Source organism: Nothobranchius furzeri, chromosome 11 (genome assembly GCF_043380555.1).
Source record: "Nothobranchius furzeri strain GRZ-AD chromosome 11, NfurGRZ-RIMD1, whole genome shotgun sequence".
NCBI classification, from domain to species: domain Eukaryota; kingdom Metazoa; phylum Chordata; class Actinopteri; order Cyprinodontiformes; family Nothobranchiidae; genus Nothobranchius; species Nothobranchius furzeri.
Window position 1 is genome coordinate 41778467 of NC_091751.1, and position 13977 is coordinate 41792443.

Sequence of the window (13977 nt, forward strand, 5' to 3'; positions counted from 1 at the left end):
CCTAGACAAAAAACAAAATTAAAACATATTTTTTTATAATATTTTATGTTATTTTTTTCATAAATAAACAAAGAAAAATTAAATGTTTCAAATTAAAATGTTGTCCTAAGTCATAAAAACTGGTCTAAATGTTTTTGCAAGAAGCCTTTTCAAGGGCCCAAGGAGGTTGTAACTCGATTTATATGGTAGGATTTACTCAAAGCCTTGAATTGATATAATATTTTGACTGCTTAAACAAATGTTCACACAATGAACATGAATCTGACATGAAAAGCTTCTAAAATATTTGTACTTTTTATTGTTTAACTTTCCTAAAACAAATATATAATATTATTTTGTTTAACTGTATAATTATATGACAACATAACAGTAAACAAGAAATAAAATTGGCCCTCACCATCTGTAGATTCATCACCAGAGGGCAGTAGACATGTATAGGACTGGATTTGACAAATACCTGATGAAAGTAATCCTAATCCTCCATCTGGATGCTTTAAGGTTATAAGAGGTTTGATGTTAACTTCTAAATCTATGTAAATGTGTTTTCAATCAACTATTTCAAGAGTAACTTTTGGACATACACGCTGCCTATGCAACACGGTAATGTTGTACGGTTTATTGAGTATTTAATACCAACCTCCTGATGTTCTAAACCCAACCAACTAATTTCATGAGTGTGTTTACGTAAAGTAAATCCTAAAATGAAAACGTGAGAATCACTGTGAGTCCCATTTTCCCATCAGACTTGTAATGTACTCTCCATTATTGTTCAAAAAGAGCACCACAGAGTGACCTTTCCTGCTGACATTTGCCGTTATTGTGGCCATTGTGATACGTCCTGCCCCTGAAGAATGACTGGCATTTATCAGACTTTTCTGTGTGTTGAAAAATAATAAAGGCATCAGTTCGGGAATGTTTTTTAAATTAGTAAATACTCTTAAAAGTTGGACTGTTAAATCTCTGTTTCTGTTAAAAGTAGCAGTATAGTTATATTTTCACATAATAAACCAACATGTACTTTAAACATTTTATTTATTTTTTTAAAACTCATTTGATCAACCTAAATATAAAAGTTTATATATTAAAAGCACACCGTTATATTTGATTATTATAGGAATATAAGCATCCTAATAAATAATAGAATATTATATAAACTAATGAAGTAACACATATGAGCTAAAATAGCAATCTTTTAGGGATACCTCATTTTTTCCATTAATGTTGGTCTAACAGGTTTAAAAATATTCTTTTTTTGTTAGCTTGTGTTTTTCTTATAAATCAAAACTTTTTTAACTTCAAACTGAAATTCAAAATTGAAATTTCAAATTTCAAATTAATCAGACACATTTTTGCAAGTTTCTAAATATTGTTTCAACAGTGTGTTTTTTGAGTGTATCCCGATGACAGCGTCCTACATTGTAACATTATGAGTCATACTCAGGCCTTAAATCCGTCTCTCCTTCATGTGTGAGCAAAAAAAATTCACAAAACAAAACAATAACAAAAGAGGCTTTGCCTCTTGTTTATGACTTCCTACAAATAGCGACATAATGCAGCGAGTCGCATTTGATAGATGTGAAAATTATAACTGTGACTTGTTAGGGATGACGTAAACCAAACATCTGAGCTCCCGGTCTTCTACACAGAAAGCTTTCACACATCTGCTTTGTGTAATGAAAGAGTACACCAGAGATTTTAGACCCTTTTTTCTGTTCATTGCTCCAAAATGAATGTTTTTCTTCAACTAGACTCAGATTTTATACATTAATCTGTTTTATGGATACTAGATTATAATCACTTCAGGTTATACACGATCACTGCCTCAATTCTGATATCAAGATCAAATTAAGCGTCTGTGTTAGTCCTGTTATTTTTAGATCAGAGCTTTGCTCATGTATGCTGTCATGTCACGAGTTGCATTCTGTCCAGTAAAATGCGTTTTAACATGTTGACCTCCTTCAGCCACGAGGAAGTCAGTGACTCGAGAAGTTGGCGTTCTCTGGCTTTAGCAGCTCTTCACTCTGCTGCAGTTACAACTATTAAAGAAAGACAAAAACGCATGATGCGTAGGGGAATTCTCCAAAGCATCTCCTAATTAACTTTATAGAAATCTGTTTCCTCCTCTTCTTTTTAATCTTGATGAAAACTTGATACCCTCCCTGTAGATTCCTGGTTTTTGGGGGGTAGATTTCTGTTTTATTGCTGTTTTGACATTTACAGTTTGGGTTCTGGGAAGGTAATCATGATTTATGTTGTTCTTTTTCAGGAAACCACAATAACGGAGATAAAACAGAAGATTATGAAGATCCCCGATGCCAACGGTATCGTCATAGACGGGTTTCCTCGGGACGTTGGACAGGCCCTGTCCTTCGAAGACCAGGTAAGATTCTGTTATTAGGTATATTTATCTTCGGAGGACATTCTCATCTTTTTATCTGATTAAATCTTCTGGTCTGTATCTTTGGTTAATTTGACACTGCAGCAAAGCAAGACAACAGATGTTAGCATTCTGTAAAAGCCAGTAGTCTGAGAATATCATAAATGAGGAGATGGCAATAATGCTTTTATTTTCATGGTCTGGGTTTAGAATGGGTCAAACCAGTCCACCATTTTAGCTTGACCAGCAACCATAGGGAGCCTAGTTTATACTTCTGCATCGGCGTCAGTGCAGAGACACGCAACGCCATAATCTGTCCTTGTGAGGGCTGTCCAGCAGGCTTGCAAGGATGGACAGAGTCAAGCACACTTTTTAATCATCCGTCCAACGAGATGGAGAGCGCAAGCTTGTGATTGGTCAGGACGCCGCTGTCGTCTACAGCGCTGCCATTGCACCCTCAAAAATATGAAGAAAGCCAAAAATATCTAGCAGTAGACAGAGCAGCTTCAAGAATACCTCGCAGAAAAACTCTAAAAATATGGATGTTTTATTCGTGGATCGAAGTTATGGGAAACGTGGGTTTAGAGGTGGCGAGTGTATGAAGAGGTGAAGGAGAATGAGGGACGAATTTGTCCATTTAAAAAACTCTCTAAAAATATAAATAACACAATAGTAAATGCACTCTCTTGGACAAGATACATGAGAAGATACCGCAGAACAGCGCTGAGCCCTCTGTTGTCCTGGTGGGGAATTGCTTTGCAACACTCCCCAGGAGACGGAGAAGTCCGAGAGCAAAACGTCTCCATCCGTGCGTATATATGTTGAGGGTGTGTACGTGTCTGTCCCTCGTGGAGCTGACGGAGAAGTATAAATTGGGAGCGTAAGTCTCCTCCCCTTCCGGTCGGCTCGCAGAAAGAACGAAAAAATGAAAGCAAGTCAACGGGGCTAAAAACGCTATTGTCTAATCCGCTTTGCCTTACGCCCTGGATCGCACATATGTTGCACTGCAATTTAAATGAAAAGTAATGATGGGTGTTTCGACCACAGCAGTCACGTACTTTGAGATTTATTAGCTTGTTAAAGTTCGTAATTAGCATGACTACACACCAGAAATCGGCACATCGCATATATGACATCACTACATAATCTCCTCTCCCCTAACGTAGCTGCTACTTACCACATGACCAGATTAAAGGTGGTTCTTTCCTCCTGTGGGAAGTTTGCTGAACTTACAGCCCTTTTCCCACTGTTTTCTCCGTGTCTGGGTCGATGACGTCACTTTCGTGAAGCGCATTTGTAGTCCTGGACTTATTTTCACACAAAACCTAAAATAACGTTTCCCCCTGTTTGAAAATAAACGCGTTCTTGGTCTCAAAATGTGTCTTTAAAATTCACGGACATCATATGTGAAATCCAATAGATCTTTTTACATTTTGTATTATATTACCCTAAAATAAAAAATGACTTTTTTAATGTAAGGACAACAAAAGTTAATTTTAGGTACTGAGATCACTGGCAGGAGGCTAAACGGTTTTAAATAGGCCTTTTATTTGGTTAATCTAGCATGTGGGGAAACCAGTTATTTCTGTGTTGCAGTAAAAGATCCTGACGATTCAGCTGAGTCACATATCAGGAGTTAGGCAGGCGTCTGTAAAACCCTTTCTCACATTGATGAGAGCAGGCAGAAATAACATTCCCTTGTATCATTTAGATTTTTATAGGTCAGGTCTTTGTTGCGTTTGCTAACGAGGTGAGGAAATATTTGACTTTACTAAAGTCGGCATCAGTTAAACTCATAGTTTTAAATGTGTATGTTGGATTAAATGAACACTATTCTAAAATCTTCAATAAATTGCTTTTTTTTTCATTGTTGCTGTTTTGGCAAATTCTGATTATGATTATGTAACTGGAGATTTAAGCCATCTGTCCCTCCAGCATTCAGCTCAGATGCTCTTAAGCTTGTATTATTATGGAACATGAAATCTGTCTTAGCAACGTATGCATTTTTTTACATTCATTTGTGGTTTTTCATATAGTTGGTGAATTGTTAGATTCTGGCAGTTTCTAATGGCTTTTTCGTCTCACTTTTGCAGTCTGCGGGTAATGGCTGCTGCTTCTGATCTGCTGCTTCCCCGTCAATGCCCGGTGTCCCTAACGTGAACTGGGCTTGTCGTACTGAGCTGAGACTCTGGCTAGACGTGTTTATAGTCTTTGCAGGAATTTAACCAGTGAAATTGTGCTTGAACGATGCCTGGAAGCTGTGGTTCTGGGTGCATTTCTCATTTTTCTGACTTAAAATAGTCTAGAGGCCTGTTTCCAGTTTCGTAATTTTACCACACCTTCACGGTATGTGTGTGTATCCGTTTCACCAGCCTGGCCTGAAAGCACCATTTTCCAGGTCATCTCAGAAAAAAAATCAACTTGAACTTGGGTACTAGTCAGAAATGGCCTGGTAGAGCTGAAGAGCAGGACTTGTGGTTAACTCCTTGATTGATTGTAACAGATTATATCAGCAGACGTCATCAAAATGTCGGTTAGCTTCTACTAGCCAAGACCTTCTCTGCAGTTTCCTGGACACTAAACCAGCAACAGCCTATACCCATCGCAAGCCTAGATAGGTGAGTCCATGAATGTGAAGTGACAGCATGACGTAGGGCTGTCGGGCTTTTCTGTTAGACGCTAAACACAGCCATCTGCCTGAGGGGGCTGGGAAATGTAGTAAATGGCACGAAAGCTGTGTCAGAGTCCTGAGCCTCCCAATGATGAGTTAGCTGATGAGTTAAATGTGTGACACATAGTGCTTTCGACTGACTGCTGTTCGTTAGATCATTCCAATTGACTTATTGTGAGCTCTCATTGACTTTATGAGGAGTTCTGACCCAAACTAACTGATTTTATACGATCCCTTTACATAAGCTGTCACATTGGGAATGCTGGAGTCACTGGCTCCTTTTAAAGAGGATTTTAGTTCCTAAAATGAGCATTTGCTTTGCCTCACTGCAGCAAAACTCAGCATCCCAGATGTTTGGGCTGATGTGCGTCACTGCACAATTATGAATTTATCGACATTGCATCATTGATGTGTGCAAAAGTTTCTAAATATGTCGAGCATTGCGATGTTTTCTTTTTGCAGAAGAAAAAGTGGTTGGACTTTTAACGTTAGGCATTTTGAAATGGTCAATATAATTTAAACCGCTATACACACACATAGCTGGTGTTTTTCAGTGAATTTATTCATAATTAGGTTTTACAAAAACAGCCAAAAAGCGATGGATTATTTAGATTGTAGACGTCTCATTTTTAAAAATAAAAAACTCTAAATAAAAAAAATATCTTACCAGGAAATAAACTAACATTTTACATTAGCAAATGTACGTAGTTATCAGGTGTTACAATGTAGGCATCAGTGAGTGGGATTAAAATGAGCAGAAGACATGCATGCACTCACACAGTCATGATGCAAACATGTTAAATGGAAAGATTCAAGGTCTCTGATGTATAAACATCCATAAGGTTAACATAATTCATGGAATAAAAATCATAAACAGATTAAATTGCAGACTGAGTCTTCTGTTTTCACAGAGTTGAAATCAGCTGCATAATTGTGCTGCCACTTGCAGCAATGTACGGTTATAAATAAATCGTGTCTTCCATTTCCACTCACTTTCATTTTCAAAAGCTTCCTACTGACTTTCAAATCTTTATTTAGATCTCAGTCATGGTGCTGATGTTTTGTTTCTGTTTCATGGGTTTAAATGCAATAACTGCAGCAGAATCTCATCAGCCTTTGTTCTTTTGTTTCTATAAACACATTTATGTTGAACACTCATTCAGCTCACAAAACAGTTTGGTCTTACACGTTAAAGAACTTTAATATACAGTAACCATCTGTTAGTGCTCCCAGTGGAGATCTATAACATGAAAGGGTTGCATTTTCTTTGCCGACGGTTTACTAAAGAAAGACATAAGCTTAAGCTTAATATTCTGGCTCTGTAATGGACTGGCACTCTGCTCTGCATCCCCGACCAGGATGAAACTGTTTGGGATTCATCCAGCTTCACTGAGGAACTAGTTTCCTTTGTTGATGCTTCTGTCAGTTTTGCACATTTTCAACCCGTTTTCATTGTAAACACACTGTGCTCACCCTTACAGCCTTCGTTTTTGTTCTGCAGAACGCTTCAAACCAGCAGAAATGTCAGTGGGGGGGGGGGGGGGGGGTTGTACGCTGGAGAAGATGTTCATGATTTTGTTGTTTTGACCTCATTCTGTGCACCATTTTATTTATTTATTTTTTTAACTTTTTTGCTATTAAAATGTGTCATTCTTCCCCAAACCATGGCAAATTTAAAAGTTGCATATGATAACCATTGACTTGGTGGTCTTCACCGCTATATTTCATGAGATTCCAGTTAAAGGTGGACTTCACTGCTTCTTGACCCAACCCTTTGATGTTCATGGAGAGGGTTTTTAGGTATAGTCATAGAGAAGAGGAAGTTTGGGAGCCACAGAGTATTTTCTGGTATCATCAGGACTTCAGAGTACTGGGCTGACTCACAACTCAATATGATGAACCCAAGATGAGCGTTAGCTCCGCCAAGTCCTGGGTCATTCTCAACTGGACAAAGGTAGAAGGCTTCCACTGAACTCGGAGCGATTCTTTGCCCAGGAGTTTATTCGCTACACTTTAGGTAATTATGTGTTGGAGTCAGCATATAAAATACACTTAAATGTAAGTTACTATAGCTAAAACAAACTTCCAAGTACTTAATATTTGCCTATTCCTGCTCTAGTACATGCAACTCTGAAATACTAGTTTGGTAAGCTAATTTCTAAGTATTTTGTACTGGTTTGTCTTAGTGCATTTTAATTTGTAAGTATCAGTAGCTCCAACACATAATTACCTAGTCCCATGTTCTTCTTACTTTAAGTGCAATTAGTATGCAGGCTATTTTCAAGTTAAGTGGAAATAATCAGAGTTTACAGAGAAGTGAAGGGCCAAGAGATGGAGACTTCGTCTGGAGCAATGAGAGCGTCTGTGGTGGTGAGAAGGGAGCGGAGTTAAAAGGCAAAGCATTGGATTTACTGGTCCATCTACATTCTAACTCTTCCCTGTGGTCTAAAGAATTGGATCATGACCAAAATAACTAAATCGCCGATTCAAGAAGCTGAAAAGAGCTTCCTCTGTGGGACTGTAGGGATCAGCCTTGGAGATAAGGTTGGGATCTCAGAGCTGCAAGTCGAGCCGTCACTGAGGTTCAGACCTCTGAATCGGATGCATCCTGATCCCATCTGCATAGGAGAAGACCCCAGGAAGACCCAGAACCCACTGTTAGGATAGCATCCTCTCCACCTGGGAATTCCTCAGGATCTTCCAGGAGGAGCTCAAGAGTGATGCTGGGGAGAGGGGTGCATAGGCTTGAATTTGGATGGATGAGTGAAAAAAAATACTAACAATTTAAAGAAAACATAATTACTTTTCCTTAGAAGTTCATTATAAGTGTTTTGGGTAAAATTAAAGAATATTTATATGCATTAATGAAAATCTGAGACAAAAAGACTGTAGAGCTCTTTATTGCATTTTTGTTTTAAACAAACTCTCAACTGGTACAAATTTCCTGTTTTACCTCTGATCGTCTCAGACCAAACTATTCTTGACTGATTCCTTATGAAGGTGTTCCTCCTTTTCTGATTTTTATTTTTCTTAGTTAAAAAGTATAAATATGTCCCACATTTTTCTCCTTCTGCTGCCAAGTTATTCATTGTTAAGGGGAAACAGAGCACCGGAGCACACAGAGCCGAGAAACTATCAGATCCCGCCAGCAGGAGATTGTATTGGTGCACACAGAGTCAAATAGGAATGGAAAATAGCACAGCAGCTTCAGGTGCACGCTCTTCAGCCATCACCTCTTGAGGGTGGTGGGTTCTCTTTAGTCTTTGTTTTATCCTCTTGTCTCTGTGGGAATCGTTCCTCCTCTCTGTGAAGGAGACAAATCTTGGCGTAATGAGAGCTCATAGTGTGCCTCGCTGCCTGAAGAAGCATAAAAACTAAACGGGATGATGCTGAGTTTAGCTGGAGGGAATTCTAACCACATTCCCCTTAAATTAAGCACTTCCGTCTCTTTGATAGATCTCACAAATTATCAATTACTGTGTCTGTAATCAGCTGCTCCAGCTGTTTGAAATATAAATCAAATTAAACATGATTAAAGATGCGTATTCTTTGCATCTCCACAACTGTTGAGGGTGTAAACAGGAAAATAAACAAGCAGATAATGACTGACTTGAATCGGTTTTGGCACGTTTGAGCATCAGTTGGAACCTCCGGACTCACCGAGTCTAGAAGAGTCAAAATTAATCCCTCATGTTGTAATTAGCTAAGTCTGACACCATGAGTAATAATCTCAGATGCAATTTAGCTGACTAGATTGCTTTTATTGTTGCAATGTTATTTCAGCTCCTGCATGGAACGATCCCTAAAAGGTCTGAAGACGGTTTCCAAACGGACCCTGATGTTAGATAAGGACCACAGGAAGTTCACTGGAGATGGAAACACGTCGATAAGACATCCGTGTGGTTTTGTTTATAACCGTGTCCATGCAACCATGCAAAAACAGCTCATACAGACGCTGATGACTGTTCTCTAACACACTGATGCAGCAGCTCTTGTGTTTGCAATCAAATAAAATGACAGCTGGTTATTAAAGAGTGTTTTGTGCAGCTCAGGAGCAAAGGGAGAAAAACAACAGTGAGACAAACGAGGTGCTCAGACCTGGTCTAACCAGACGATGCCCCTGGCGACAGCAGTGCATGTCCGACTTAACAGAACGTTTATGTTTCAGGAAGCAGAATCACCACAATAAATCTGGTTTCAAGGAAAATCCAAGTTCAAGGGAATTATTTCTGTATAGTTTTTGATGAAGTGTCACACCAGTGATGCTCCCATGTGGACAACTCTTATTGTGATGTTTGGAGTGGGGCGCAGGGATGTCTGGCTTTTCAAGCTGTCATTTTTCTGCAGAGCGTTTAACATAAAGAGTTCGGTTGTAAGAAATCCATACAATATAAGTAGTGGAAGTGTGTGTTTTTACCACGAACATTGAAATATCTTCAGAGTCACGTTTAAAAGATTTCTGCAAAAACGGTCACAACTAGATCAGAAGGAGTGGTTCCGCCAGCTTCTATCTTTTTGTGAGGATTGAATTTGTGTGTGTGCGTGTGTGCATGTGTGTGTGCGTGTGTGTGTGTGTGTGTGTGTGTGTGTGTGTGTGTGTGTGTGTGTGTGTGTGTGTGTGTGCGTGCGTGTGTGTACATATAAGGTGAGGGGGCATTTTGTTTTTTAATTGGAAACGCCCCCCTTCGAAAACGGAAATGCACCCTTCTTCCCTTTCGCTCCTGAACTGATACTTCACATCCGATCTCAATCAACATTTCAAAATAAGATAGTGATAATTAGGATTATTTTTTTAAATATTTTTTTTTACTTTTATTTAAAAGAAGTAAACATCCTTTTGAATAGATTAACATTGTTTAAACGTATGTGGTATGTCTTAAATTGAATATCTATAAAAGTCATTATCTGATGAGACTGTTTTTCTTCCATATAATTATAGATATTATTTAATTAAAGTTTAGTACAATGACTCAGATGTTCTTTTTTCTGACATTTCTTTAGTTTAAGTTAAAGTCCCACCAGAAGTCACACACTGGTGTGTGAAATTCATTCTCTGCATTTGACCCATCCCCTTGGGGAGCGGTGAGCTGCAGACACGGCTGCGCTCGGGAACTATTTGGTGGTTTAATCCCCCAATCCAAGCCTTTAATGCTGAGCGTCAAGTGGGGAGGCACTGGGTCACATTTTTAAAGTCTTTGGTATGGCCTGACCGGATTTGAACCCTGATCTCTCAGACACTCATACTGCTAGGCCATTGAGCTGGTGTTTAGAAATGAAGCGCTCATGTCCCTGTAGCCATAAAAGGTTTTTATTTTATCAAAAAAAGACTTCAGTGGTGTGTTCCAACACTTTTTCACAGAAATCGGAGATCTTTCAGTCTAATAAATTCCCAGAAAGCTTCAGCGACCTGATGCCTCTGTTGAGCCATTGCTCTATGGCAGACATTAGAAACTAAAGATGTGCCATTTAAAAGAAACATGGAATAGAATTCTATGGGAGAATTTAGCACCACCACAGATGGCCGTTGGTGTGATGTATTTTGTGTCCTCCTCCCTAAAAACCCAATAATCTGTTGAAGCATGAATCAGATTTAATTTACTGGACAAACTCCAGTTTAGCTGGTTACTGCTAATAAATCCAGATTTTAATCAGCATAGAGATCAGCATCGATGTTTTCTGAATTTATCATCAACATCTTGTTGTCGATCATGATAAAGTGTTTTCTTTCTAAAGAGTCAGGAAAATATAAGAAATAGAGAATAATACTTAACTGCAGGTGTTTGTTGGAGAAGAAACTCTTTTTAGATAGATCCCACTGATGGTAGGTGAGCGTGTCACAGATGTTTCCCTAACACAGGTCTGCAACCTTTATGGTTTAAAGAGATGATTTCACCATCTTTAGGCCAGAATTACCTTTGGAAGAAAATGCAAACAAGCAAGCTACAGGCCAGGTTTTGAAAAAGCAACCTTCTTGCTGCAAGTGAACACTGTGTCACTATGCAGCTCATCCAAACAGATTGATGCATTTAACATTGATTTTAAATAAAAACTTACAGCATTTTTAGCTCATTCTGATACATGTTTTTAGAAACAGGCTCAAGACCATCGCTCAAGACCCATCTTTTTAGCTTAGCTTTTAACTGATTACTATCACTTTTTAATTAATTAATTAATTAATTAATTAATTAGGCTATCTATTTATTCATTTAGTTTTTTATTCTTTCTTTATACGTGTTATTTTTAAACAGAGTTTTTTACCATAGATTTATGATCATCATTATTTTAATATCTATATAACTTTTTTTCATTACAACTCTCATTTTAGCTCTTGTGATTTTATATTTTAACCTTAATTTAACCTTTTTCCAGTGTTTCCTCTGTGGGAGCCCTCTGCCCCGGGGGCGGTGGTCGGCTGTGGCGGCCTGGGTGCTTTCCAGGTGTGCCTGGGTGGAGGTGGGGGTCTTTGCCCTCCCTGCCCTAGGCACCCTGTGTTGGTGCCTCAGCTGCTGCTGTGGAACTGCTGCTGTCGGGGTGGATGGCTCCCCCGATGGCACTTCTTTATCCTCATCTTAGCTGGTTTGGCTCATCTGATCTCAGCCCATCGTATTTTTTCCATGGGGGTGCGCGCGTGTGTGCCGGATGAGTGTTGTGAAGGGGTTTTATTGTCAGAATGTTTTTAAATTTCTGGGGATGGGAGGGAATGTGGGTATGTGGGGCCATTTTAATTTGTTAAGCACTTTGAGTTGCATGTCTTGCATGATTAAGTGCTATATACCATAAGTAAAGTTTGATTGATTGACTGATTGGTTTATTGATTGGAAGGTCTCACTTCTGCAAGGGTTTTCTGCATTTAAAACAAAAATATAAATAGGCAAATTGCAAAAATCAACTTTATTTAAATACATGTAATATTACTCTGATTTAAGATCAAGCTGGAGATCTGACTTGAGCTCAGCTTGTTTTAACCTGCAGTAAATCCATGCTGCCCACAGGGTAAACGTGACCTTTTAGGATGAGCAGAGATGAAGTGATAACATTCGGCTGTATGTACTTACAGGTACAGTACACTATGGTGTATTTCTCCTATGTAATCAAATCATAGTCAGTAACAGATTCTATATATAGAGTAGGAGATTTATCTTAATTATACAAGTCCATCGATTTACAATGTAAAAATGCTAAATACAGCAGGATATGTTCACGATTAAATGCTTCAGCCAGTGAAGTTAGACGTTCTTCCTGCTGTAGTCAAGAACTAATTATTTTAAAGCTGCTGTTGCATATTTACTTGAGTGAACTCACTCGTCTGCTGCGTAACATCCCAACAGGCTCACTGGAGAGATTTGTCTCTTCATCATTAGCAGTGGCACAGCACGTGAGAGCTGGAGAGGAGCTAGGGAGAATAAAGGAGGAACTAATGGCTTCAGAGAACATTAAAATCAAACCGTCAGAAGGAGGAATGTGGTTAGAAAGTCAGATCATTCTCAGGATCTGATTTATCATAAATTAGTTTTTATGTGTATGCTCAGAACACAGAAACGTAGTTGCAAACATCCTAAATTATTAATTACAGGGAGACTAGGCAGTTTTGGCTTGCCTTTCGCACCCCCTAGTGTCCAGTTAGTGAAACCAAAAGCAATACTCATCTTCTCTATGTGCGATCGTACTTTAACACCTTAAGCTAACAGCTAAAATGTCTTTTGAGCCTTCATTAGTTTCTACGGAAGTGGTTCATCACTAAATCAAACAAATCAGCTGTTTTCATGATTTAAAGCATGCAGAGAACGTGCTGGAAGCCGACTGCAGCACTGGTGTGTCAGCTCCACTTTTACTAAGTCCAACAGGTACTCCAAAGTTGCAAGTACAGTTTTCTGTCCACAGTGGGCGGTGGGAATCTGAATGATATTTAATTAACTATGTAAAGGGTCATTTTAGCACATATTGGCTCAAGAAAATTATTGAAAAATATGTTAACGTTTAATCCTCTGAAGGCAGGTGTTGCAGATTTGCAACAGTTAAAACCTGCCTGGTTACTCCTGTAGCGTTGTTAATCTACATAACCAGAATTTAACACTGTTGCTATTCAGCTTTACTAAATTCTGAGAAAGATCAAACGAATTGGCAATGAAACTTATATCATATATATATATATATATATATATATATATATATATATATATATATATATATATATATATATCTCCACGGATATTTATATAATCAATAGAAGTTCATACACCAACTGGCTTGGTCTATATTTAATCAAAAGATTAATATTTAATTTAAGAGATTTAAATTAATAGCAAAAGTTTATTTATTAATTCAGAAGATCTAAAGAGCTCTTTGCTCGTTCAATGACCAATACACACCACTCTGTGTCTTATTTCAAAGAAGAGTCAGGTTTAAAAAGTTAAGAATTTATTACTAACAATTTAAAGATAACAATTTAAAAGACAATTCATAAATGACAATTTATAAAAGGCTTTGGCATTAAAGCTTGGTATTAAAGCAATCTGTATCTGGATGAAACTAAGCATGAAGTGTGTGTGTTTGGATGTGTGAATGTAGGTCTCAGAAGGTTTTATCTTAGAGAGAGAAAAACACGTTCTGGGTGAAAGAATTTGGTTTGCAGTTAAGCTAAATTATTTCTTAATAAAAGGCATTCGGACGCAATCTGTCGGAAGTGTCTACCTCACCCAGTTAGGAGACCCCCTTTTGGATCTGAGATGTCAGGAGGAGTTGATGACCCCCAAGCACGAGGTGGGTAGAAGAACCGTAGTGCGACCAAATTGGTCCTGAGATGTCTCCGGGTCACAACGACTGATGAAACTGGTTGCGTCTCAAAAATCAATAACTCTGAAGGAGTTTTGCGTCAGCTTGTGCTACAGACGGTGTTTCTGTTGAAGCAATTCTATCGGCGTGACAGAAA

General features: G+C 38.4%; 1 protein-coding gene across 1 annotated transcript in view; it reads left to right on the forward strand.

Annotated features, from left to right (window-relative positions):
- ak5 (adenylate kinase 5) overlaps positions 1-13977 on the forward strand; it is a 125450-nt gene that overhangs the window by 11997 nt on the left and 99476 nt on the right. The window contains exon 5 of the mRNA XM_015956174.3: positions 2267-2380. Coding sequence (XP_015811660.1) covers positions 2267-2380 — 114 coding nt within the window. The remainder of the gene's footprint in view (positions 1-2266; positions 2381-13977) is intronic.